At 45.7% G+C, this 25,000-nt stretch overlaps 1 protein-coding gene and 1 long non-coding RNA gene across 2 annotated transcripts in view; both read left to right on the forward strand.

Moving 5' to 3' along the window:
• The first annotated feature begins 7,921 nt into the window (after window positions 1-7,921).
• On the forward strand, window positions 7,922-8,509 carry LOC118493365. The gene is made up of 3 exons (XR_004895330.1): window positions 7,922-7,951; window positions 8,253-8,300; window positions 8,463-8,509. It is a non-coding gene; the product is annotated as an uncharacterized LOC118493365 (long non-coding RNA).
• A 178-nt stretch (window positions 8,510-8,687) lies between these two features.
• Window positions 8,688-25,000, forward strand: part of si:ch211-80h18.1 (uncharacterized protein LOC555593 homolog) — a 36,944-nt gene continuing 20,631 nt past the window's right edge. The window contains exons 1-7 of the mRNA XM_035992995.1: window positions 8,688-8,732; window positions 8,867-8,962; window positions 9,181-9,222; window positions 9,380-9,406; window positions 10,131-10,169; window positions 18,329-18,433; window positions 19,355-19,381. Of these exons, the coding sequence (XP_035848888.1) occupies window positions 18,337-18,433; window positions 19,355-19,381 (124 nt within the window). The 5' untranslated portion in view covers window positions 8,688-8,732; window positions 8,867-8,962; window positions 9,181-9,222; ... (1 more) ...; window positions 10,131-10,169; window positions 18,329-18,336. The remainder of the gene's footprint in view (window positions 8,733-8,866; window positions 8,963-9,180; window positions 9,223-9,379; window positions 9,407-10,130; window positions 10,170-18,328; window positions 18,434-19,354; window positions 19,382-25,000) is intronic.

The raw sequence follows: 25,000 nt of genomic DNA on the forward strand, positions 1-25,000 counted from the left end.
CATCTATCCATCCATCCACCTATCCACCCTCCAGCCATCCTTCCCATCATATCCATCTATCCATCATCCCCACCCATCCAGCCGCTCTATCCCTCTAATATACCACTCCACCCCTCCACCCATCCTTCTCCTCCCCCCTTCCGCACCCCATCCCTCCACTCATCCACCCCTCTATCCATCCATCCCCCCATCCACCCCTTCACCCACCAGCCATCCATCACATCTATTCGCTCCTCTTATCCATCCATCCACCCCTCCCCTCCTTCACCCCAGTCTATCCATGCCTCCACCCATCCCCCCCCTCCACCCCATCCATACCTCCACCCATCCACCCATCCTTCCTCTCTCACCACCCCTCTCTCCACCCATTCATCACTCTCCCATCCACCCTCCATCGCTCATTCATTCTCTATCCTATCCACGTCCACCCATCCGCTCATTCCCCATACCATCCTCCAACCCCTCCACCGCACCACCCCTCTCTCCACCCAGTCCACCCCATCGTATCTCTCCATCCAGTCCATCCCCAGTCCCTCCACCCCTTCCCCCCCCACCACCTATCATCCATCCCGCCTATCGCCTCCTCCGATCCTCCACCCATCTATGCCATCATCCTTTCCCTTCCCCCCCCCCATCCCTCGCCTCCATCCTATCCATCCATCACCCACCCATCCATCGTTCCCCCTTCACTCCACCCATCCACCAATAGTCCCTACCCCTTTCCACACCTTCCATCCACTCATCCACCCATCCCTCCCCCAGTCCCCCATCATCCTTCCATCCCCCGTCGCCCCATCTCTCCTCCATCCACCCCTCTACCATCCTATCTATCCATCCACCCATCTATCCACCCATCCCCCCATTACACCCCATCATCCATCCCCTCTCCCCCCATCCCCCCATCCTATCCATGCCCTCCACCCCTATCCCCACCTCCATCCCTCCCCCCACTTCTCCATCGCATCCACCATCCCCCCCCTCTATATCCATCTATCTATCCCTCCACCCCTCGCACCCATCCATCCACCCATCCTCCCTTTCCCCCATCCATCCATCCTCCCATCCACCCATCCCTATATCTATTCAATGCCATCGTATCCCTACCATTCCATCCCTCCATCTATCCCCTCTTATCATTCCCTGCCATTCCCATCCCCATCTCTATCCTCCCCACATCTATCCCTTCTCTCTCCTCCGATGCCACCCATCTATCCACCACCGAATCCACCCATCTCCTACCCACCCATCTATCCCTCTACTCCATCCATCCACCCATCCACTCCATCTTATGCCATCTATCCTCCACCCATCCACCCATCCATCCCACCCAATCCCCCCATCCTCTCCATCCTTCCTTCCACCCATCCACATCCATCCCCCCATCCACTCCGCCCCATTCTTCCTCCAGCCCACCCATCCACCCCCGATCCACCCATCCCTACCAGCCCATCCACTCCATCTATCCTCTATCCATCCTCCCACCCCTCCCTCTCCATTCACCCATCCATCCATATCCACCCATCCACCCCTCCCCATCCTCCACGGCCCTCCCCCCATCTCATCCCTCCATCCGCCATCATACATCTCTTCCCATCCATCATCCCTCTAAATCCCTCCCTCCTACCATCGCTCCCTTCACTCCCCCCTCCTTGCTCCATACCATCCTTCACACACACTCCCTTCATCCATCCCTTCCATCCATCCTCCTCATATCGCTCCATACCAACCTCATCCACTTATTTCTATCCATCCATCCACGCCCATACTATCCATCCACCTCTCCACCCCCTCCGTCCATCCACCCATCTAGTCCATCTCTCCATCCATCCACCCATCCACCCCATCTATCCATCATATTCCATCCCCCCATCCCCCCATCCATCCACCCAGCCATCCCCCCTTTCCCTCCCCCCATCCACCCTCTCTATCCATATCCATCCCCCCCCATCCACCCATTCTCACATCCACCCTCCATCACATCTTTCTCCACTATATCCATAACCCTCCACTCCAGCCCGCTCCATTCCCCATTCCATCACCGCCAACCCATCCCCCCATCCACGCCCTCCCTATCCACCCCCCTCTCTACGCTTCCCTCCATCCACCCATCCCCCCATCATACCTCTATTCATATATCCATGCCATCCATCTATCCCTCCCTCCTATCCATCCATCCCTCCCTCCCTTTCACCCCCCCCATCCTCCCATCCATCCATTCCCGGCCTCTCATCCTCCATTCCATCTCTCCATATCCATTCCCTCCTTCTTTCACCCCCCCATCCCTCCCTCCATTCCATTCACATCCACTCCCCAATCTATTCACCCCCTTCAATCCCCCATACACCATCCCTCACCTTCTATCCATCTTTCCCTCTATCCATCCCTCCTCCCCACCCTCCTATCCATCCTCGCCGACATCCACCCCTCTATCCATCCATCCACCCATCCCCCCATCTATATCCACCATCGCTTCCCATCTTATCCATCTATCTCTCCACCACCCTTCTTTCCCCCCATCCACTCCATCTCCTATGCCCTCCCTCCACTCCATCTCTTCCATCCCACCGATACAACCCATCCATCCATCCATCCGTCCACCCATCTATCTATCCACCTTCCATCTATCCATCCCCTCCCCCCACCACCCATCTCTTCCATCTTCCCTCCCCCCTTCCACGCCCTTCCCACCCATGCCATCCACCATCCACCCCTCTATCCCTCCATGCCACCCATCCATCCATTCAACCCATAGCCACGCATCCCCTCCCTCCACCCCTCCCTACATTTCTTTCATCCCTCTATCCATCCATCCCGACATCTATTCATCCATCTATCCATCCATCCATCCACTATCCTTTCAACATCCATCATCCATCCATCCACCTATCCACCCATTCCACAAATATATACATCTATCCATCCACCACATCCATACATCTATCATCCATCTATCCATAATCCATCCATCCATGTCTATCTCTTTCACTCACATCATCCATCCATCCACCCTATCCAACCCTCTATCCATGCCCTACATTTCACCCATCTTCCTCCCTCCACCCATCTTTCCATCCTCCTCCATCACCCCCCATCCATACATCTATCCCAATCCATATTACATCATAACATAAAACCTCTAATCCATGCCATCCCATCCACCCCAATCCACCGCATCTCCACCATCCGTACCTCCACGCCATCTTCCATCCATCTCCACCCAGTCCACCTCATCCCATGGAGCCATCCACCTACTATATCCTCCATCCATCTATCCATCCACCCGTCCACCCATCTATCCATCATGTCATCCATTCACTCTTCCATTCATCCATCCACCCAGTCCACCCATCACACATCCATACTATATCCATCAGTCCTCATCCATCCATCCATCCACCCATCTATCCATACATCCATACGCCACCGATCCACCATCCCCCATCTTTCCATACAGCCACTCTCCACCGCAATCCATCTATCGATCCCGCCACCACCCATCCACCCCTCTCATCCAGCCATCCACCCATCATCTAGCCATCCACAGCATCCATCCATCATCCACCATATCTATCTATGCCATCATCCATCATCGCTATCCTTTCATATCCATCATCCATCCTCCCCTGATCCAACTCCATCCACCAGTCTATCAGCTATCCATCCACCCGCCCATCCAACATCGCTTCAGCATCTATCTCCATCCATCCATCCATCTATCCTTTCATCCATCATCCCTCATGCCAGACACGTATCCACCCATCTATCATCCATGACAAGTGCACACACGACCCTCTTATCCATCACCACACATCTCTCATCCTCCTATCGTTCTCACACCCATCCATACATCTATCCATTCTAGTATCCTCCTTCATCTATCCATCCATCCATCCACCCATCACCCATCTATCATCCATCATCCGTACATCCGACCATCTAGCCATCCTATCCACCTCCACCTCTATTCCATCTCGCCATCGACATATAGCTTCCATCCACTCTATCCATCCACCCATCCACCCATCGAGCCATCCATCCATCCATCCATTCACGCATGCCAGTCCACCATCCACCATCACCATGGCCATACATCTATCATCGCCATCTATCCTCCACTCCACTCACCCAGTCTATCCATATCCATCCATACATCCCCCATCATCATCCACACCATCTATCCATCCATCCACCCATCCTACCCCATCGAGCCAGCTATCCAGCCACCATCCACAGCCCATCTCTACCAATCCACTCATTGCACTCACACTCCACCATGCCCACCATCTATCGCCATCCACAGCCACCATCTATCCAGCACCCATCCATCACCCTATCGATCCTATCCATCAGCTATTACATCCTCCACCCATCCACCTCTATCCAGCTATCCATACACTCCATCCATCCATCCCACCATCACTCCACCATCCCCATCTATCCATCTTCACTCCACCATCCTCCATTCACCCATCCATTACCATCTCCACCATCCATACATCTCTTCCTGCCATCTATCCATCCATCCATCCATCCATCTATCCTGTCCTCATCCCTCATCATCCCGCCATCACCTATCCACCCATCCACCATATCCATCTATCCATCACCATCCATACATCTATCATCCATCTATCCATCCATCCATCATCCATCTAGCCTTCATCCATCATCCATCCATCCACCTATCCACCCATCTATCCATCCATACATTCACCCATCTAGCCATCCACCACCCATCTTCCATCCATCCATCCATTCACCCACCCATCCATACATCTATCCATCCATCTATCCATCATCCATCTATCCATCCATACATCCACCATCCACCCAGCCACCCACTCTATCCCATCCATCCATACATCCACCCATCTATCATCCACCGCCCATCCACCCACCCATCTATCCATCCATCCATCCATACACATATCCATCCATCCATCTATCCATCCACCCATCCACCCCATCTATCCATCCATCCATCCATCCATTCACTCATCCATCCACCCATCTATCCATCCCCATCCATCCACCCATCCACCCATCCACCCATCTATCCATCCATCCACCCATCCATCCATTCACCCATCCATCCATCCACCCATCCACCCATCCACCCATCCACCCATCCACCCATCCTACATCTATCCTTTCATCCATCATCCATCCTCCACCTATCCACCCATCACACCATCTATCCATCTATCCATCCACCCATCCACCCATCCACCCATCCATCCACCCATCCACCCATCTATCCATCCATCCACCCATCCATCCAGTCACCCATCATCCATCCACCCATCCACCCATCCATACATCTATTCATCCATACATCTTCATCCATCCATCCATCTATCCTGTCATCATCATCCATCCATCCACCTATCCACCCATCTATCCATCCATCCATCCATTCACCCACCCATCCATCCATCCATTCACCCACTCACTCATCCATCCATCCACCCATCTATCATCCATCCATACATCCACCCATCTATCCATCCATCCATCCATTCACCCACCCATCCACCCATTCACCCACCATCCATACATCTATCCATCCATCTATCCATCATCCATCTAGCATCCATCCATCCACCCATCCACCCATCTATCCATCCATCCATACATCCACCCATCTATCCATCCATCCATCCATCCATTCACCCACCCATCCATCCATCCACCCATCCATACATATATCCATCCATCCATCCATCTATCCATCCACCCATCCACCCATCTATCCATCCATCCATCCACCCATCCACCCATCTATCCATCATCCATCCATCCATCCACCCATTTATCCATCCATCTATCCATCTGTCCATCCACCAATCTATCCATCCACCCATCCACCCATCCATCTATCTATCTATCTATCTATCTATCTATCTATCTATCTATCTATCACCCTACTGTATCTGTTTGTCTGTCTGTCTGTCTGTCTGTCTATCTATCATTGAGAGTAATTCTCCTGAGGTTCTGCTCTCAGGTTCCCCAGGCTCTCCGGCTCTCCAGGCTCTCCGGGTTCTCAAGGTTCTGCTGGTTTCTGCTGGTTCTGGAGGTTCTGCAGGTTCTGCTGGTTCTACGGGTTCTGGAGGTTCTGCTGGTTCTGCTGGTTTTGCTGGTTCTGCTAGTTCTACGGGTTTCTGCTGGTTCTGCAGGTTCTGCTGGTTCTGCAGGTCCAATAGCAGTAGAACTCTCTGGTGTCTCTGTTTTCTCAGACTAAACCAGCAGGTAATCAACAGAAATATAATACAGATGAAGTCATAAAGACAAATGTTCAGCCACTTAGCATAAAATCAACTACTTTCGGCTCGTATACCAAACCGGACCGGTGAAACTGGAAATCCACCCAGCTAGTTTATATGTTAGATACCAAAACAGAGATGTACCTGTCTCTACCAGTCTAGTTTATATGTTAGATACCAGAACAGAGATGAACCTGTCTCTACCAGTCTAGTTTATATGTTAGATACCAGAACAGAGATGTATGTGTCTTTATGTTGAATATGTGATATGCCAGAGTTTACTCCTTTAATCAGTAATGTCAGATTGTTTTGGTGATAAATAGTCTAATATCATCTGCAATAGTCGAATATAAGCTTATTGTAAATCTAGTGTTGGACAAGATCATTAATGTAGACAAGAAGCACTAAGGGTCCTAAAATTGAGCCCTGTGGATGCCACAACTGTATAATAACTCTCTTAGACTCATATTATTATGTCATATCAGAAATACTTTTGCACATAAGTCTCAGAGACTTTATTCACAGCAGGAAGTGTCAGCACAAATTCAAACAGACATCTCTGCATTATTAAGTTCAATCATTCAATTTCAATTGTTTCAATATGCCTTTATTTTCTAGGCATTTCTTCTTCTAACCTTATTGTTAGTTAGGAGGAATTGTTTAAATACAAATCTAATTAATTATTCTGAACAAGCTTTAAATAATTATTGTGAATCAGCACATGTTCTGCTTCTACACGTGTTAGGTTTAGCTAATAGCGTCACTGTTCTTCAATCAGTGAAATCTCTGGCTCAGAGCGCCCTCTGCTGTACTAAAACTTGATTTTTACATTGTATTGGTTGTGGCTAGAAGGGATACAGCTACAGCTGGAAGTTATGCAAGTTATGTTTCAATCCAAACCACCATCTTTTTCCTAAACTGTCGTTTTGGTGCCTAAACTGTAAACGCTGCACAACGCTTTCTTTCTCTCATCCAACGCCATAGTTATTTCCCTTCTCGCTACCGCCCATTTTAGTCCTTTGTATCCTTCATGACGATGACATCACACACTCTGATTACGTCGTCATACAGAAGACGAGTCAGTGTGTGAACAGTTCAATATTAAACGTGTTTTTATGTCTGCAGGTTCTGACGGAGTCGACTTCGAGTCCAACGGTAAATATCAAATCACTATCAGTAACTTTTAGATACACGTACACACACACACACACACACACACACAAACACACACACATACATACACACACACAAACCGCTTGCACGCACACACACATACACAAACACGCACGTGCACACAAACACACACACACACAGGCATACACACACACACAAACACGCTTGCACGCACACACACAAACACACACACACAAACACGCACGTGCACATACACACACATACAAATACACACACACAAACACGCACGTGCACATACACACACACACATATACAAACACACACACATACACACACACACATACATACACACACACAAACACCGCTTGCATGCACGCACACACACAAAGACACACACACACACATTCAAACACACACACAGACACCCACTGAAGAAAAGACAGAAGATGTGAAGAAATAATAATTGATAATTGATTACTATTGATTCCTGTGTTTCAGGTAATGGACAGAGCTGCTGAACGGAGGAGGAGGGGGCATGGCGTACAGTCAGACAGGTGAGAGAGACTGAGAACAGTCTGTCCTCTCTTTCTGCCTGTCTGTCTGTCTGTCTGTCTGTCTGTCTGTCTTTCTGTCTGTCCGTCTGTCTGTTTGTCTGTCTGTCTGTTTGTCTGTCTGTCTTCCTGTCGTTGTGTGTCTCTGTGTGTGTGTGTGTGTGTGTGTGTGTGTGTGTGTGTGTGTGTGTGTGTGTGTGTGTGTGTGTGTGTGTGTGTGTGGGTGTGTGTGTGTGTGTGTGTGTGTGTGTGTGTCTGTCTGTCTGTCTGTCTGTCGGTTTACCTGTCTGTCTCTCTCTGTCAGGTGTTTTGGGTCCGTTTGGGGGCGGAGCTTCTTCCTTGGATTATACAGGTGAGTGTCCAGGTGAGGTCTGTCTGTCAGTATGATTACAGTCAGGAACCATCATAACCTTTGGGTGAGCACCCATTTATTTCCAAACTTAGACAAATAATCTTTCTTCTAAATCACTTCACAATTAAAACCACAGATGGTATTATCCTCGTCTTCTTACAGGAACCATCGACGCGTCCAGTCACGACTTCCTGCTCGGCCTGATGGGTACGTTTTCCAACCAGCGGAGATTTACCAGCAGTAAACTCATATATATACGATACCATTATTGATCAGCTGTTCTGATCCGTGAGTTATTGATCAGCTGTTCTGATCAGCTGTTATTGGTCTGTGTGCTATTGATCAGCTGTTCTGATCCGTGTGGTGTCGTCTGTGATTCACGTTCAGGTGTGACGGCGTCTGCAGAACAGAATGGTCTGGACTCACCAGCAGGTACTAACTCCCATATTAATAAACCAAATCACACATACCGCTTACCAGAAACACTTTCTGGAGGATTTAGTGTGTTTGAACAGGATGTGATGTCACTTTAAGGTCAGATATTTAACGAGTCTCTCCTGTTAAAGATTATCCCTCTGATGTCAGCATTGACCAATCAGGAGCAGCCGCTCTGAGCTCAGACCAATCACTACCCAGCGCTGGCTCCTCTCACTCTGCAGCCGGTACTATAGGAAAGACTTTTATTCTGTAAATCCTTTACTCTGAAAACACAGAAAGACCTTTACTCTGAAAATCCTTTACTCTGAAAACACAGAAAGACTTTTACTCTGAAAATCCTTTACTCTGAAAACAGAGAAAGACTTTTACTCTGAAAGACTTTTCGTCTGACAACAGAAAGTTCAGCTGATATTTAAAGTAAAGTTGTGTTTTTATTCATCAGATGCAGCTTCTTCACAGAGTGAAACTAACAGAGATCAGACAGGTAAATACACCTGTAAACACACCTGAACATATATATTTATATATAAACAGTATATTTATATATAAACAGTATATTTATATATCAACAGTATATTTACATATAAACAGTATATTTATACATAACCAGTATATTTCATATTGATTGTTTGTCTTCACAGACGGAGCCGACTCACCGGACACTAACGGTGAGAGTGGGGGTATTTCACCGGACACTAACGGTGAGAGTGGGGGTATTTCACCGGACACTAACGGTGAGAGTGGGGGTATTTCACCGGACACTAACGGTGAGAGTGGGGGTATTTCACCGGACACTAACGGTGAGAGTGGGGGTATTTCACCGGACACTGACGGTGAGAGTGGGGTATTTTCTCTTTTAGCTGCCGGTTTGTTAAACCATCGGTAAATATCACTTTCAGCCAGGAGACCAGTGTTCATTTCCTTTAAGAAAAGAAAAGGAAACAGAGTTATTTTAAATTTAGGGAACAAACGGAGCTACGTCACGTTCTGGGTCACCGTGGTAACCTTCAGGAAGTGATGTCACGTCTGACTTTAACCCAAACCTCCATCTTTTTAGAAACTTAACTCAGTAGTGTTGGGATCTAAATCAAACCAGACTGGGACCGTTTCACCACGTTAACCACGTGGTTATTACCTTCTCTGGTGTAGATGTGAGGACGTGTTTCCTGCCTCCACTAGGGGGCGCTGACTTATTAAACTCTCCTGGGGGTCGGATTAGAGGGCGGGGTTACACTGTATTTTATTTATGCAGTTTTAATGTTTTTATTTACACGTTTCCTTGATATTTGTTGCTTCTGTGTTCTGCTGCAGAAACAGTGATGTTGTGTTTGATTTGTATGTTGAGTCAGAGCTTGGTGAAGGCTGTGATTGGCTAACGGTTTCTGTTTTCAGGGAACGGTCGACAGACTCTGCTGACAGACACAAACACAGGTAAACTCTCCGTTCAGTCTGTAGTCCAGTCTGTAGTCTGTAGTCCAGTCTGTAGTCTGTAGTCTGTAGTCCAGTCTGTAGTCTGTAGTCTGTAGTCTGTAGTCTGTGGTCTGTGGTCTGAAGTCTGTGGTCTGTAGTCCAGTCTGTAGTCTGCAGTCTGCAGTCTGTGGTCTGTAGTCTGTAGTCTGTAGTCTGTGGTCTTTAGTCTTTAGTCTTTAGTCTTTAGTCTTTAGTCTTTAGTCTGTAGTCTGTAGTCCAGTCTGTAGTCTGTAGTCTGTGGTCTGTAGTCTGTAGTCTGTAGTCTGTAGTCTGTAGTCTGTGGTCTGTAGTCTGTAGTCTGTAGTCTGTGGTCTGTAGTTTGTAGTCTGTAGTCCAGTCCGTTGTCCAGTATGTAGTCCAGTCTGTAGTCCAGTATGTAGTCTCTAGTCCAGTCTGTAGTCTGTAGTCCAGTCTGTAGTCCATGTGTAGTCCAGTCTGTAGTCTGTAATCTGTAGTCTGTAGTCTGTAGTCTGTAGTCTGTAGTCTGTAGTCTGTAGTCTGTAGTCCAGTCTGTTGTCCAGTATGTAGTCCAGTCTGTAGTCCAATATGTAGTCTGTAGTCTGTAGTCTGTGGTCTGTAGTTTGTAGTCTGTAGTCCAGTCCGTTGTCCAGTATGTAGTCCAGTCTGTAGTCCAGTCTGTAGTCCAGTCTGTAGTCCAGTATGTAGTCTGTAGTCCAGTCTGTAGACCAGTCTGTAGTCATTAGTCTGTAGTCTGTAGTCCATCTGTAGTCTGTAGTCTGTAGTCCAGTCTGTAGTCTGTAGTCCAGTCTGTAGTCCAGTCTGTAGTCTGTAATCTGTAGTCTGTAGTCTGTAGTCTGTAGTCTGTAGTTTGAAGTCTGTAGTCCAGTCCGTTGTCCAGTATGTAGTCCAGTCTGTAGTCCAGTATGTAGTCTGTAGTCCAGTCTGTAGACCATAGTCATTAGTCTGTAGTCCATCTGTAGTCTGTAGTCCAGTCTGTAGTCTGTAGTCCAGTCTGTTGTCCAGTATGTGGTCCAGTCTGTAGTCATTAGTCTGTAGTCCATCTGTAGTCTGTACTCTGTAGTCCAGTCTGTAGTCTGTAGTCTTTAGTATTTAGTATTTAGTATTTAGTCTGTAGTCTGTAGTCTGTTGTCTGTAGTATTTAGTATTTAGTCTGTAATATTTAGTCTGTAGTCTGTTATCTTTACTATTTAGTATTTAGTATTTAGTCTGTAGTATTTAGTATTTAGTCTGTAGTATTTAGTATTTAGTCTGTAGTCTGTAGGCTGTAGTATTTAGTATTTAGTCTGTAGTCTTTACTACTTAGTATTTAGTATTTAGTCTGTAGTCTGTAGTATTTAGTATTTAGTATTTAGTCTGTAATCTGTAGTCTGTAATCTGTAGTCTTTACTATTTAGTATTTAGTATTTAGTATTTAGTATTTAGTATTTAGTATTTAGTATTTAGTCTGTAGTCTGTAGTCTGTAGTCTGTAGTCTGTAGTCCAGTCTGTAGTCTTTACTATTTTGTATTTAGTATGTAGTCTGTAGTCCAGTCTGTAGTCTGTAGTCTTTGGTCCAGATTGTAGTCCAGTCTGTAGTCTGTAGTCCAGTCTGTAGTCTGTAGTCTGTAGTCCAGTCTGTATTCTGTAGTCCTGTCTGTAGTCTGTAGTCCAGTCTGTAGTCTTTAGTCCATAGTCTGTATTCTGTAGTCCCGTCTGTAGTCTGTAGTCCAGTCTGTAGTGTGTAGTCTGTAGTCCAGTTTGTAGTCCAGTATGTAGTCTTTAGTCCAGTCTTTAGTCTGTTGTCTGTAGTCTGTAGTGTGCAGTCCCGTCTGTGGTCTGTAGTCCAGTCTGTAGTCTGTAGTCCAGTCTGTAGTCTGTAGTCTGTGGTCTGTGGTCTGTAGTCTGTGGTCTGTAGTCCAGTCTGTAGTCTGTAGTCCAGTCTGTAGTCTGCAGTCTGCAGTCTTTAGTCTGTGGTCTGTAGTCTGTAGTCTGTGGTCTTTAGTCTTTAGTCTTTAGTCTTTAGTCTGTAGTCTGTAGTCCAGTCTGTAGTCTGTGGTCTGTAGTCTGTAGTCTGTAGTATTTAGTCTGTAGTCTGTAGTCTGTAGTCCAGTCTGTAGTCTGTAGTCTGTGGTGTGTAGTCTGTAGTCTGTAGTCTGTAGTCTGTAGTCTGTGGTCTGTAGTCTGTAGTCTGTAGTCTGTGGTCTGTAGTTTGTAGTCTGTAGTCCAGTCCGTTGTCCAGTCTGTAGTCCAGTCTGTAGTCCATCTGTAGTCCAGTCTGTAGTCTGTAATCTGTAGTCTGTGGTCTGTAGTCTGTAGTCCAGTCTGTTGTCCAGTATGTAGTCCAGTCTGTAGTCCAATATGTAGTCTGTAGTCCAGTCTGTAGTCATTAGTCTGTAGTCCATCTGTAGTCTGTACTCTGTAGTCCAGTCTGTAGTCCAGTCTGTAGTCTGTAGTCTTTAGTATTTAGTATTTAGTATTTAGTATTTAGTATTTAGTCTGTAGTCTGTAGTCTGTAGTCTGTTGTCTGTTGTCTCTAGTATTTAGTATTTAGTCTGTAGTATTTAATCTGTAGTCTGTTATCTTTACTATTTAGTATTTAGTATTTAGTCTGTAGTATTTAGTATTTAGTATTTAGTATTTAGTATTTAGTCTGTAGTCTGTAGTATTTAGTATTTAGTCTGTAGTCTTTACTACTTAGTATTTAGTATTTAGTCTGTAGTCTGTAGTATTTAGTAGTTAGTATTTAGTCTGTAATCTGTAGTCTGTAATCTGTAGTCTTTACTATTTAGTATTTAGTATTTAGTATTTAGTATTTAGTATTTAGTATTTAGTCTGTAGTCTGCAGTCTGCAGTCCAGTCTGTAGTCTTTACTATTTAGTATTTAGTATTTAGTATGTAGTCTGTAGTCCAGTCTGTAGTCTGTAGTCTTTGGTCCAGATTGTAGTCCAGTCTGTAGTCTGTAGTCTGTAGTCCAGTCTGTAGTCTGTAGTCCAGTCTGTATTCTGTAGTCCTGTCTGTAGTCTGTAGTCCAGTCTGTAGTCTTTAGTCCATAATCTGTATTCTGTAGTCCCGTCTGTAGTCTGTAGTCCAGTCTGTAGTGTGTAGTCTGTAGTCCAGTTTGTAGTCCAGTATGTAGTCTTTAGTCCAGTCTGTAGTCTGTTGTCTGTAGTCTGTAGTGTGCAGTCCCATCTGTAGTCTGTAGTCCAGTCTGTAGTCTGTAGTCCAGTCTGTAGTCTGTGGTCCAGTCTGTAGTCCAGTCTGTGGTCCAGTATGTAGTCCAGTATGTAGTCCAGTCTGTAGTCCAGTCAGTAGTCTGTAGTCCAGTATGTAGTCTGTAGAATGTAGTCCAGTATGTACTGTAGTCTGTAGTCCTGTCTGTAGTCCTGTCTGTAGTCCTGTCTGTAGTCCTGTCTGTAGTCCAGTATGTAGTCTGTAGTCCAGTTGTAGTCCAGTCTGTAGTCTGTAGACCAGTCTGTAGTCCAGTGTGTATTCCAGTCTGTAGTCCAGTCTGTGGTCTGTACTCCAATCTGTAGTCCAGTCTGTAGTCCTGTCTGTAGTCCAGTATGTAGTATGTAGCCTGTAGTCCAGTATGTAGTCTGTAGTCCAGTCTGTAGTTTGTAGTCTGCAGTCCAGTCTTTCATCCATTATGTAGTCTGTAGTCCAGTCTGTAGTCCTATAGTCCAGTCTGTAGTCCTATAGTCCAGTCTGTAGTTCAGTCTGTAGTCTGTAGTCCCGTCTGTAGTCTGTAGTCCAGTCTGTAGTCTGTAGTCCAGTCTGTAGTCTGTGGTCCAGTCTGTAGTCCAGTCTGTGGTCCAGTATGTAGTCCAGTCTGTAGTCCAGTCAGTAGTCTGTAGTCCAGTATGTAGTCTGTAGAATGTAGTCCAGTATGTACTGTAGTCTGTAGTCCTGTCTGTAGTCCTGTCTGTAGTCCAGTATGTAGTTTGTAGTCTGTAGTCCAGTCTGTAGTCTTTAGTCCATAGTCTGTATTCTGTAGTCCCGTCTGTAGTCTGTAGTCCAGTCTGTAGTGTGTAGTCTGTAGTCCAGTTTGTAGTCCAGTATGTAGTCTTTAGTCCAGTCTGTAGTCTGTTGTCTGTAGTCTGTAGTGTGCAGTCCCGTCTGTGGTCTGTAGTCCAGTCTGTAGTCTGTAGTCCAGTCTGTAGTCTGTAGTCTGTAGTCTGTAGTCTGTGGTCTGTGGTCTGTAGTCTGTGGTCTGTAGTCCAGTCTGTAGTCTGTAGTCCAGTCTGTAGTCTGCAGTCTGTGGTCTGTAGTCTGTGGTCTTTAGTCTTTAGTCTTTAGTCTTTAGTCTGTAGTCCAGTCTGTAGTCTGTGGTCTGTAGTCTGTAGTCTTTAGTCTGTAGTCTGTAGTCTGTAGTCTGTAGTCTGTAGTCTGTAGTCTGTAGTCTGTAGTCTGTAGTCCAGTCTGTAGTCCAGTCTGTAGTCTGTGGTCTGTAGTCATTAGTCTGTAGTCTGTAGTCTGTAGTCTGTAGTTTGAAGTCTGTAGTCCAGTCCGTTGTCCAGTATGTAGTCCAGTCTGTAGTCCAGTATGTAGTCTGTAGTCCAGTCTGTAGACCATAGTCATTAGTCTGTAGTCCATCTGTAGTCTGTAGTCCAGTCTGTAGTCTGTAGTCCAGTCTGTAGTCCATCTGTAGTCCAGTCTGTAGTCTGTAATCTGTAGTCTGTAGTCTGTAGTCTGTAGTCTGTAGTCTGTAGTCTGTAGTCTGTAGTCCAGTCTGTTGTCCAGTATGTAGTCCAGTCTGTAGTCCAATATGTAGTCTGTAGTCCAGTCTGTAGTCATTAGTCTGTAGTCCATCTGTAGTCTGTACTCTGTAGTCCAGTCTGTAGTCCAGTCTGTAGTCTGTAGTCTTTAGTATTTAGTATTTAGTATTTAGTATTTAGTATTTAGTCTGTAGTCTGTAGTCTGTTGTCTGTTGTCTGTAGTATTTAGTATTTAGTCTGTAGTATTTAATCTGTAGTCTGTTATCTTTACTATTTAGTATTTAGTATTTAGTCTGTAGTATTTAGTATTTAGTATTTAGTATTTAGACTGTAGTCTGTAGTATTTAGTATTTAATATTTAGTCTGTAGTCTTTACTACTTAGTATTTAGTATTTAGTATTTAGTCTGTAGTCTGTAGTATTTAGTAGTTAGTATTTAGTATTTAGTCTGTAATCTGTAGTCTGTAATCTGTAGTCTTTACTATTTAGTATTTAGTATTTAGTATTTAGTATTTAGTCTGTAGTCTGTAGTCCAGTCTGTAGTCTTTACTATTTAGTATTTAGTATGTAGTCTGTAGTCCAGTCTGTAGTCTGTAGTCTTTGGTCCAGATTGTAGTCCAGTCTGTAGTCTGTAGTCTGTAGTCTGTAGTCCAGTCTGTATTCTGTAGTCCTGTCTGTAGTCTGTAGTCCAGTCTGTAGTCTTTAGTCCATAGTCTGTATTCTGTAGTCCCGTCTGTAGTCTGTAGTCCAGTCTGTAGTGTGTAGTCTGTAGTCCAGTTTGTAGTCCAGTATGTAGTCTTTAGTCCAGTCTGTAGTCTGTTGTCTGTAGTCTGTAGTGTGCAGTCCCGTCTGTAGTCTGTAGTCCAGTCTGTAGTCTGTAGTCCAGTCTGTAGTCTGTGGTCCAGTCTGTAGTCCAGTCTGTGGTCCAGTATGTAGTCCAGTATGTAGTCCAGTCAGTAGTCTGTAGTCTAGTATGTAGTCTGTAGAATGTAGTCCAGTATGTACTGTAGTCTGTAGTCCTGTCTGTAGTCCAGTATGTAGTTTGTAGTCTGTAGTCCAGTTATAGTCCAGTCTGTAGTCTGTAGACCAGTCTGTAGTCCAGTCTGTAGTCCAGTCTGTGGTCTGTACTCCAATCTGTAGTCCTGTCTGTAGTCCAGTATGTAGTATGTAGCCTGTAGTCCAGTATGTAGTCTGTAGTCCAGTCTGTAGTCCTGTCTGTAGTCCAGTATGTAGTTTGTAGTCTGCAGTCCAGTCTGTCATCCATTATGTAGTCTGTAGTCCAGTCTGTAGTCCTATAGTCCAGTCTGTAGTTCAGTCTGTAGTCTGTAGTCCCGTCTGTAGTCTGTACACCAGTCTGTAGTCCAGTCTCTATTCTGTAGTCTGCAGTCTGTAGTCCAGTCTGTCGTCCAGTCTGTAGTCCAGTCTGTAGTCCGGTCTGTAGTCTGTAGTCCAGTCTGTAGTCCAGTATGTAGTCTGTAGTCCAGTTTGTAGTCCAGTTTGTAGTCCAGTCTGTGGTCCAGTATGTAGTCTGTAGTCCAGTCTGTAGTCTGTAGTCTGTAGTCTGTAGTCTGTAGTCTGTAGTCTAGACTGTAGTACAGTCTGTAGTCTGTAGTCCAGTCTGTAGTCTGTAGTCTGTAGTCTGTAGTCAATAGTCAATAGTCTGTAGTCTGTAGTCTGTAGTCTGTAGTCTGTAGTCTGTAGTCTGTATTCTGTAGACCAGTCTGTAGTCAATAGTCTGTAGTCTGTAGTCCAGTCTATAGACCAGTCTGTAGTCTGTAGTCCAGTCTGTAGTCATTAGTCTGTAGTCTGTAGTCTGTAGTCTGTAGTCTGTAGTCCAGTCTATACACCAGTCTGTAGTCATTAGTCTGTAGTCCAGTCTATATACCAGTCTGTAGTCATTAGTCTGTAGTCTGTAGTCCAGTCTATAGACCAGTCTGTAGTCTGTAGTCTGTAGTCTGTAGTCCAGTCTGTAGTCTGTAGTCTGTAGTCCAGTCTGTAGACCAGTCTGTAGTCCGTAGTCATTATTCTGTAGTCATTAGTCTGTAGTCTGTAGTCTGTAGTCATTAGTCTGTAGTCTGTATTCTGTAGACCAGTCTGTAGTCATTAGTCTGTAGTCTGTAGTCCAGTCTATATACCAGTCTGTAGTCATTAGTCTGTAGTCTGTTGTCCAGTCTCTAGACCAGTCTGTAGTCTGTACTCTGTAGTCAAGTCTGTAGTCTGTAGTCTGTAGTCTGTAGTCTGTAGTCTGTAGTCCAGTCTGTAGACCAGTCTGTAGTCATTATTCTGTAGTCTGTAGTCATTAGTCTGTAATCTGTAGTCATTAGTTTGTAGTCCAGTCTGTAGTCTGTAGTCCAGTCTGTAGACTGTAGTCTGTAGTCTGTAGTCATTAGTCTGTAGTCTGTAGTCATTAGTCTGTAGTACAGTCTGTAGACCAGTCTGTAGTCTGTAGTCATTAGTCTGTAGTCTGTAGACCAGTCTGTAGACCAGTCTGTAGTCTGTAGTCATTAGTCTGTAGACTGTAGTCATTATTCTGTAGTCTGTAGTCATTAGTCTGTAGTCTGTAGTCTGTAGTCATTAGTCTGTAGTCCAGTGTGTAGTCTGCAGTCTGCAGTCATTACTCTGTAGTCCAGTCTGTTGTCTGTAGTCATTAGACATTAGTCTGTAGTCTGTAGTCTGTACTCTGTAGTCCAGTCTGTTGTCTGTAGTCATTAGACATTAGTCTGTAGTCTGTAGTCTGTAGTCTGTACTCTGTAGTCCAGTCTGTAGTCATTAGTCTGTAGTCTGTAGTCATTAGTCTGTAGTCCAGTCTGTAGTCTGTAGTAATTAGTCTGTAGTCCAGTCTGTTGTCCGTAGTCTTTAGTCTGTAGTCCAGTCTGTAGTCTGTAGTCTGTAGTCCAGTCTGTATTTCAGTCTGTAGTCCAGTCTGTAGTCTGTAGTCCAGTCTGTAGTCTGTAGTCTGTAGTCTGTAGTCCAGTCTGTAGTCTGTAGTCTGTAGTCTGTAGTCTGTAGTCTGTAGACTGTAGACTGTAGTCTGTAGTCTAGTATGTATTCCAGTCTGTATTTCAGTCTGTAGTCCAGTCTGTAGTCTGTAGTCTGTAGTCTGTAGTCTGTAGACTGTAGACTGTAGACTGTAGTCTGTAGTCTAGTATGTATTCCAGTCTGTATTTCAGTCTGTAGTCCAGTCTGTAGTCTGTAGTCTGTAGTCTGTAGTCTGTAGTCTGTAGTGTGTAGTCTGTAGTCCAGTCTGTAGTCTGTAGTCTGTAGTCCAGTCTGTAGTCTGTAGTCTGTAGTCTAGTATGTAGTCCAGTCTGTATTTCAGTCTGTAGTTAGAATATTTCCAGAAGAAAACGTAGCCTGTGTATGTTGCTGGGTACAAACAAAAGAACTAAGATCTTTTCTTCAGATGTGACAATGATGTCACCAGATGTGACAATGATGTCACCAGATGTGACGATGATGTCATCAGATGTGATGATGATGTCATCAGATGTGACGATGATGTCATCAGGAGGGACGGAGACGGTGACTGGTCTTCACATCGACCTCACAGGTGAGACAGACGGACCCAAAGACCGTTAACTAATAGTTAGGGTTAGTTACTAGTTAGTACTAGTAACTAACCCTAACTAATAGTTAGGGTTAGTTACTAGTTAGTACTAATTAGGGTTAGTTACTAGTTAGTACTAACTAGTAACTAACCCTAGTATAGTGACTGTCACAGAGACACAATCAAACCTGCCTGGGTTAGTTACTATAAAGACAATGTGTGTGCGTGTGTGTGTGTGTGTGTGTGTGTGTGTGTGTGTGTGTGTGTGTGTGTGTGTGTGTGTGACAGACTGTGTGTGTGTTTGTGTGTGTGTCAGTGTGTGTGTGTGTGTGTGACAGACTGTGTGTGTGTTTGTGTGTGTGTCAGTGTGTGTGTGTGTGTGTGTGTGTGTGTGTGTGTGTGTCTGTGTGTGTGTGTGTGTGTGTGTGTGTGTGTGTGTGTGTGTGTGTGTGTGTGTGTGTCTGTGTCTCTGTGTGTGTGTGTGTGTGTGTGTGTGTGTGTGTGTGTGTGTGTGTGTGTGTGTCTCTGTGCGTGTCTGTGTGTGTCTGTGTGTCTGTGTCTCTGTGTGTGTGTGTGTGTGTGTGTGTGTGTGTGTGTGTGTGTGTGTGTGTGTGTGTGTGTCTCTGTGTGTGTCTGTGTGTGTGTGTGTGTGTATGTGTGTGTGTGTGTGTGTGTGTGTGTGTGTGTGTGTGTGTGTGTCTCTGTGTGTGTGTGTGTCTCTGTGTGTGTCTGTGTCTCTGTGTGTGTGTGTGTGTGTGTGTGTGTGTCTCTGTGTGTGTCTGTGTGTGTGTGTGTGTGTGTGTGTGTGTGTGTGTGTGTGTGTGTGTGTGTCTTATTATAAGAGACAGAAATGTTAACTATGGTTATTGTAGAGACAGAATAATATATATAATATAATGTGTTTTGTGGTCTGATTCGTTCCAGCTTCGGGACGCGGACATGATGTCACAGGTAAAACCCGTTACTATGACAACCACGAAATCAGGAGTTGTTTAAATTAAATTCAATCAGAAGTCAGGGAGGGTTAGGGCTTTGGTTTCTAAACACCTTGCAGTATTCTCAGAGTGATCAGTCTGTTGACATGATGCTGGGCGCGCCCACCTCCGTCACATAAATAATAATAATAATCTACTGACCCAACCATGTTGGTCTAAAATCTCACTTAGCCGTTAGTTCACTATTTAATAAACACTATAGATCAGACCTGGGCCAGAGACCACTATAGATCAGACCTGGGCCAGAGACCACTATAGATCAGACCTGGACCAGAGACCACTATAGATCAGACCTGGACCAGAGACCACTATAGATCAGACCTATAGATCAGACCTGGACCAGAGACCACTATAGATCAGACGTGGACCAGAGACCACTATAGATCAGACCTGGACCAGAGACCACTATAGATCAGACGTGGACCAGAGACCACTATAGATCAGACCTGGACCAGAGACCACTATAGATCAGACCTGGGCCAGAGACCACTATAGATCAGACCTGGACCAGAGACCACTATAGATCAGACCTGGACCAGAGACCACTATAGATCAGACCTATAGATCAGACCTGGACCAGAGACCACTATAGATCAGACGTGGACCAGAGACCACTATAGATCAGACCTGGACCAGAGACCACTATAGATCAGACCTGGGCATTATACAGAGATCACTATAGATCAGACCTGGGCCTGAGACCACTATAGATCAGACCTGGGCCAGAGACCACTATAGATCAGACCTGGACCAGAGACCACTATAGATCAGACCTGGACCAGAGACCACTATAGATCAGACCTGGACCAGAGACCACTATAGATCAGACCTATAGATCAGACCTGGACCAGAGACCACTATAGATCAGACCTGGACCAGAGACCACTATAGATCAGACCTGGACCAGAGACCACTATAGATCAGACCTATAGATCAGACCTGGACCAGAGACCACTATAGATCAGACCTATAGATCAGACCTGGACCAGAGACCACTATAGATCAGACGTGGACCAGAGACCACTATAGATCAGACCTGGGCATTATAGAGAGACCACTATAGATCAGACCTGGGCCAGAGACCACTATAGATCAGACCTGGGCCAGAGACCACTATAGATCAGACCTGGACCAGAGACCACTATAGATCAGACCTGGGCATTATAGAGAGACCACTATAGATCAGACCTGGGCCAGAGACCACTATAGATCAGACCTGGGCCAGAGACCACTATAGATCAGACCTATAGATCAGACCTGGACCAGAGACTACTATAGATCAGACCTGGACCAGAGACCACTATAGATCAGACGTGGACCAGAGACTACTATAGATCAGACCTGGACCAGAGACCACGATAGATCAGACCTGGACCAGAGACCACTATAGATCAGACCTATAGATCAGACCTGGACCAGAGACCACTATAGATCAGACCTGGACCAGAGACTACTATAGATCAGACCTGGACCAGAGACCACTATAGATCAGACCTGGACCAGAGACCACTATAGATCAGACCTGGACCAGAGACTACTATAGATCAGACCTATAGATCAGACCTGGACCAGAGACTACTATAGATCAGACCTATAGATCAGACCTGGACCAGAGACTACTATAGATCAGACCTGGACCAGAGACCACTATAGATCAGACCTGGACCAGAGACCACTATAGATCAGACCTGGACCAGAGACTACTATAGATCAGACCTATAGATCAGACCTGGACCAGAGACTACTATAGATCAGACCTGGACCAGAGACCACTATAGATCAGACCTGGACCAGAGACCACTATAGATCAGACCTGGACCAGAGACTACTATAGATCAGACCTGGAACAGAGGCATTATACAGAGGGAATAGTGAGAGAGGGAATAGAGAGAGAGGGAATAGAGAGAGAGAGGGAAAAGAGAGAGGGAATAGAGAGAGAAGGGATAGAGAGAGAGGGAATAGAGAGAGAGAGGGAATAGTGAGAGAGGGAATAGAGAGAGAGGGAATAGAGAGAGAGGGAATAGTGAGAGAGGGAATAGAGAGAGAGGGAATAGAGAGAGAGGGAATAGAGAGAGAGAGAGGGAATAGAGAGAGAGGGAATAGTGAGAGAGGGAATAGAGAGAGAGGGAATAGAGAGAGAGAGGGAATAGAGAGAGAGGGAATAGAGAGAGAGGGAATAGAGAGAGAGGGAATAGAGAGAGAGGGAATAGAGAGAGAGAGAGGGAATAGAGAGAGAGGGAATAGTGAGAGAGGGAATAGAGAGAGAGGGAATAGAGAGAGAGAGGGAATAGAGAGAGAGGGAATAGAGAGAGAGGGAATAGAGAGAGAGGGAATAGAGAGAGAAGGAATAGAGAGAGAGAGGGAATAGAGAGAGAGGGAATAGAGAGAGAGGGAATAGAGAGAGAGGGAATAGAGAGAGAGAGGGAATAGAGAGAGAGGGAATAGAGAGAGAGGGAATAGAGAGAGAGGGAATAGAGAGAGAAGGAATAGAGAGAGAGGGAATAGAGAGAGAGAGAGGGAATAGAGAGAGAGGGAATAGTGAGAGAGGGAATAGAGAGAGAGGGAATAGAGAGAGAGAGGGAATAGAGAGAGAGGGAATAGAGAGAGAGGGAATAGAGAGAGAGGGAATAGAGAGAGAAGGAATAGAGAGAGAGGGAATAGTGAGAGAGGGAAAAGAGAGAGGGAATAGAGAGAGAGGGAATAGAGAGAGAGAGGGAATAGAGAGAGAGGGAATAGAGAGAGAGGGAATAGTGAGAGAGGGAATAGAGAGAGAGAGGGAATAGAGAGAGGGAATAGAGAGAGAGGGAATAGAGAGAGAGAGGGAATAGAGAGAGAGGGAAAAGAGAGAGGGAATAGAGAGAGAGAGAATAGAGAGAGAGGGAATAGTGAGAGAGGGAATAGAGAGAGAGAGGGAATAGAGAGAGAGAGAATAGAGAGAGAGGGAATAGAGAGAGAGGGAATAGAGAGAGAGGGAATAGAGAGAGAAGGAATAGAGAGAGAGGGAATAGAGAGAGAGAGGGAAAAGAGAGAGGGAATAGAGAGAGAAGGGATAGAGAGAGAGGGAATAGAGAGAGAGAGGGAATAGAGAGAGAGGGAATAGAGAGAGAAGGAATAGAGAGAGAGGGAATAGAGAGAGAGAGGGAAAAGAGAGAGGGAATAGAGAGAGAAGGGATAGAGAGAGAGGGAATAGAGAGAGAGAGGGAATAGTGAGAGAGGGAATAGAGAGAGAGGGAATAGAGAGAGAGGGAATAGAGAGAGAAGGAATAGAGAGAGAGGGAATAGAGAGAGAGAGGGAATAGAGAGAGAGGGAATAGTGAGAGAGGGAATAGAGAGAGAGGGAATAGAGAGAGAGAGGGAATAGAGAGAGAGGGAATAGAGAGAGAGAGGGAAAAGAGAGAGGGAATAGAGAGAGAAGGGATAGAGAGAGAGGGAATAGAGAGAGAGAGGGAATAGTGAGAGAGGGAATAGAGAGAGAGGGAATAGAGAGAGAGGGAATAGTGAGAGAGGGAATAGAGAGAGAGAGGGAATAGAGAGAGAGGGAATAGAGAGAGAGAGGGAAAAGAGAGAGGGAATAGAGAGAGAAGGGATAGAGAGAGAGGGAATAGAGAGAGAGAGGGAATAGTGAGAGAGGGAATAGAGAGAGAGAGAGGGAATAGAGAGAGAGAGAGGGAAAAGAGAGAGAGGGAATAGAGAGAGAGGGAAAAGAGAGAGGGAATAGAGAGAGAGGGAATAGAGAGAGAGAGAATAGAGAGAGAGGGAATAGTGAGAGAGGGAATAGAGAGAGAGAGGGAAAAGAGAGAGGGAATAGAGAGAGAGGGAATAGAGAGAGAGAGGGAAAAGAGAGAGGGAATAGAGAGAGAGGGAATAGAGAGAGAGGGAATAGAGAGAGAAGGAATAGAGAGAGAGGGAATAGAGAGAGAGAGGGAAAAGAGAGAGGGAATAGAGAGAGAAGGGATAGAGAGAGAGGGAATAGAGAGAGAGAGGGAATAGTGAGAGAGGGAATAGAGAGAGAGGGAATAGAGAGAGAGGGAATAGTGAGAGAGGGAATAGAGAGAGAGGGAATAGAGAGAGGGAATGAGAGAGAGGGAATAGAGAGAGGGAATAGAGAGAGAGGGAATAGAGAGAGAGGGAATAGTGAGAGAGGGAATAGAGAGAGAGGGAATAGAGAGAGAGGAAATAGAGAGAGAAGGAATAGAGAGAGAGGGAATAGAGAGAGAGAGGGAATAGAGAGAGAGGGAATAGTGAGAGAGGGAATAGAGAGAGAGGGAATAGAGAGAGAGAGGGAATAGAGAGAGAGGGAATAGAGAGAGAGGGAATAGAGAGAGAGGGAATAGTGAGAGAGGGAATAGAGAGAGAGAGAGGGAATAGAGAGAGAGGGAATAGAGAGAGAGGGAATAGTGAGAGAGGGAATAGAGAGAGAGGGAATAGAGAGAGAGAGGGAATAGAGAGAGAGGGAAAAGAGAGAGGGAATAGAGAGAGAGGGAATAGAGAGAGAGAGAAGAGAGAGAGAGGGAATAGTGAGAGAGGGAATAGAGAGAGAGAGGGAATAGAGAGAGAGAGGGAAAAGAGAGAGGGAATAGAGAGAGAGGGAATAGAGAGAGAGGGAATAGAGAGAGAAGGAATAGAGAGAGAGAGGGAAAAGAGAGAGGGAATAGAGAGAGAGGGAATAGAGAGAGAGGGAATAGAGAGAGAAGGAATAGAGAGAGAGAGGGAAAAGAGAGAGGGAATAGAGAGAGAAGGGATAGAGAGAGAGGGAATAGAGAGAGAGAGGGAATAGTGAGAGAGGGAATAGAGAGAGAGGGAATAGAGAGAGAGGGAATAGTGAGAGAGGGAATAGAGAGAGAGGGAATAGAGAGAGAGGGAATAGAGAGAGAGAGGGAATAGAGAGAGAGGGAATAGTGAGAGAGGGAATAGAGAGAGAGAGGGAATAGAGAGAGAGAGGGAAAAGAGAGAGGGAATAGAGAGAGAGGAAATAGAGAGAGAGGGAATAGTGAGAGAAGGAATAGAGAGAGGGAATAGAGAGAGAGAGGGAATAGAGAGAGAGGGAATAGTGAGAGAGGGAATAGAGAGAGAGGGAATAGAGAGAGAGGGAATAGAGAGAGGGAATAGAGAGAGAGAGGGAATAGAGAGAGAGGGAATAGTGAGAGAGGGAATAGAGAGAGAGGGAATAGAGAGAGAGAGGGAATAGAGAGAGAGGGAATAGAGAGAGAGGGAAAAGAGAGAGGGAATAGAGAGAGAAGGGATAGAGAGAGAGGGAATAGAGAGAGAGGGAATAGAGAGAGAAGGAATAGAGAGAGAGGGAATAGAGAGAGAGGGAATAGAGAGAGAAGGAATAGAGAGAGAGGGAATAGAGAGAGAGAGGGAATAGAGAGAGAGGGAATAGTGAGAGAGGGAATAGAGAGAGAGGGAATAGAGAGAGAGGGAATAGAGAGAGAAGGAATAGAGAGAGAGGGAATAGAGAGAGAGAGGGAATAGAGAGAGAGAGGGAATAGAGAGAGAGGGAATAGAGAGAGAGGGAATAGAGAGAGAAGGAATAGAGAGAGAGGGAATAGAGAGAGAGAGGGAATAGAGAGAG

This window comes from Sander lucioperca, chromosome 16 (assembly GCF_008315115.2).
Source record: "Sander lucioperca isolate FBNREF2018 chromosome 16, SLUC_FBN_1.2, whole genome shotgun sequence".
NCBI lineage: Eukaryota > Metazoa > Chordata > Actinopteri > Perciformes > Percidae > Sander > Sander lucioperca.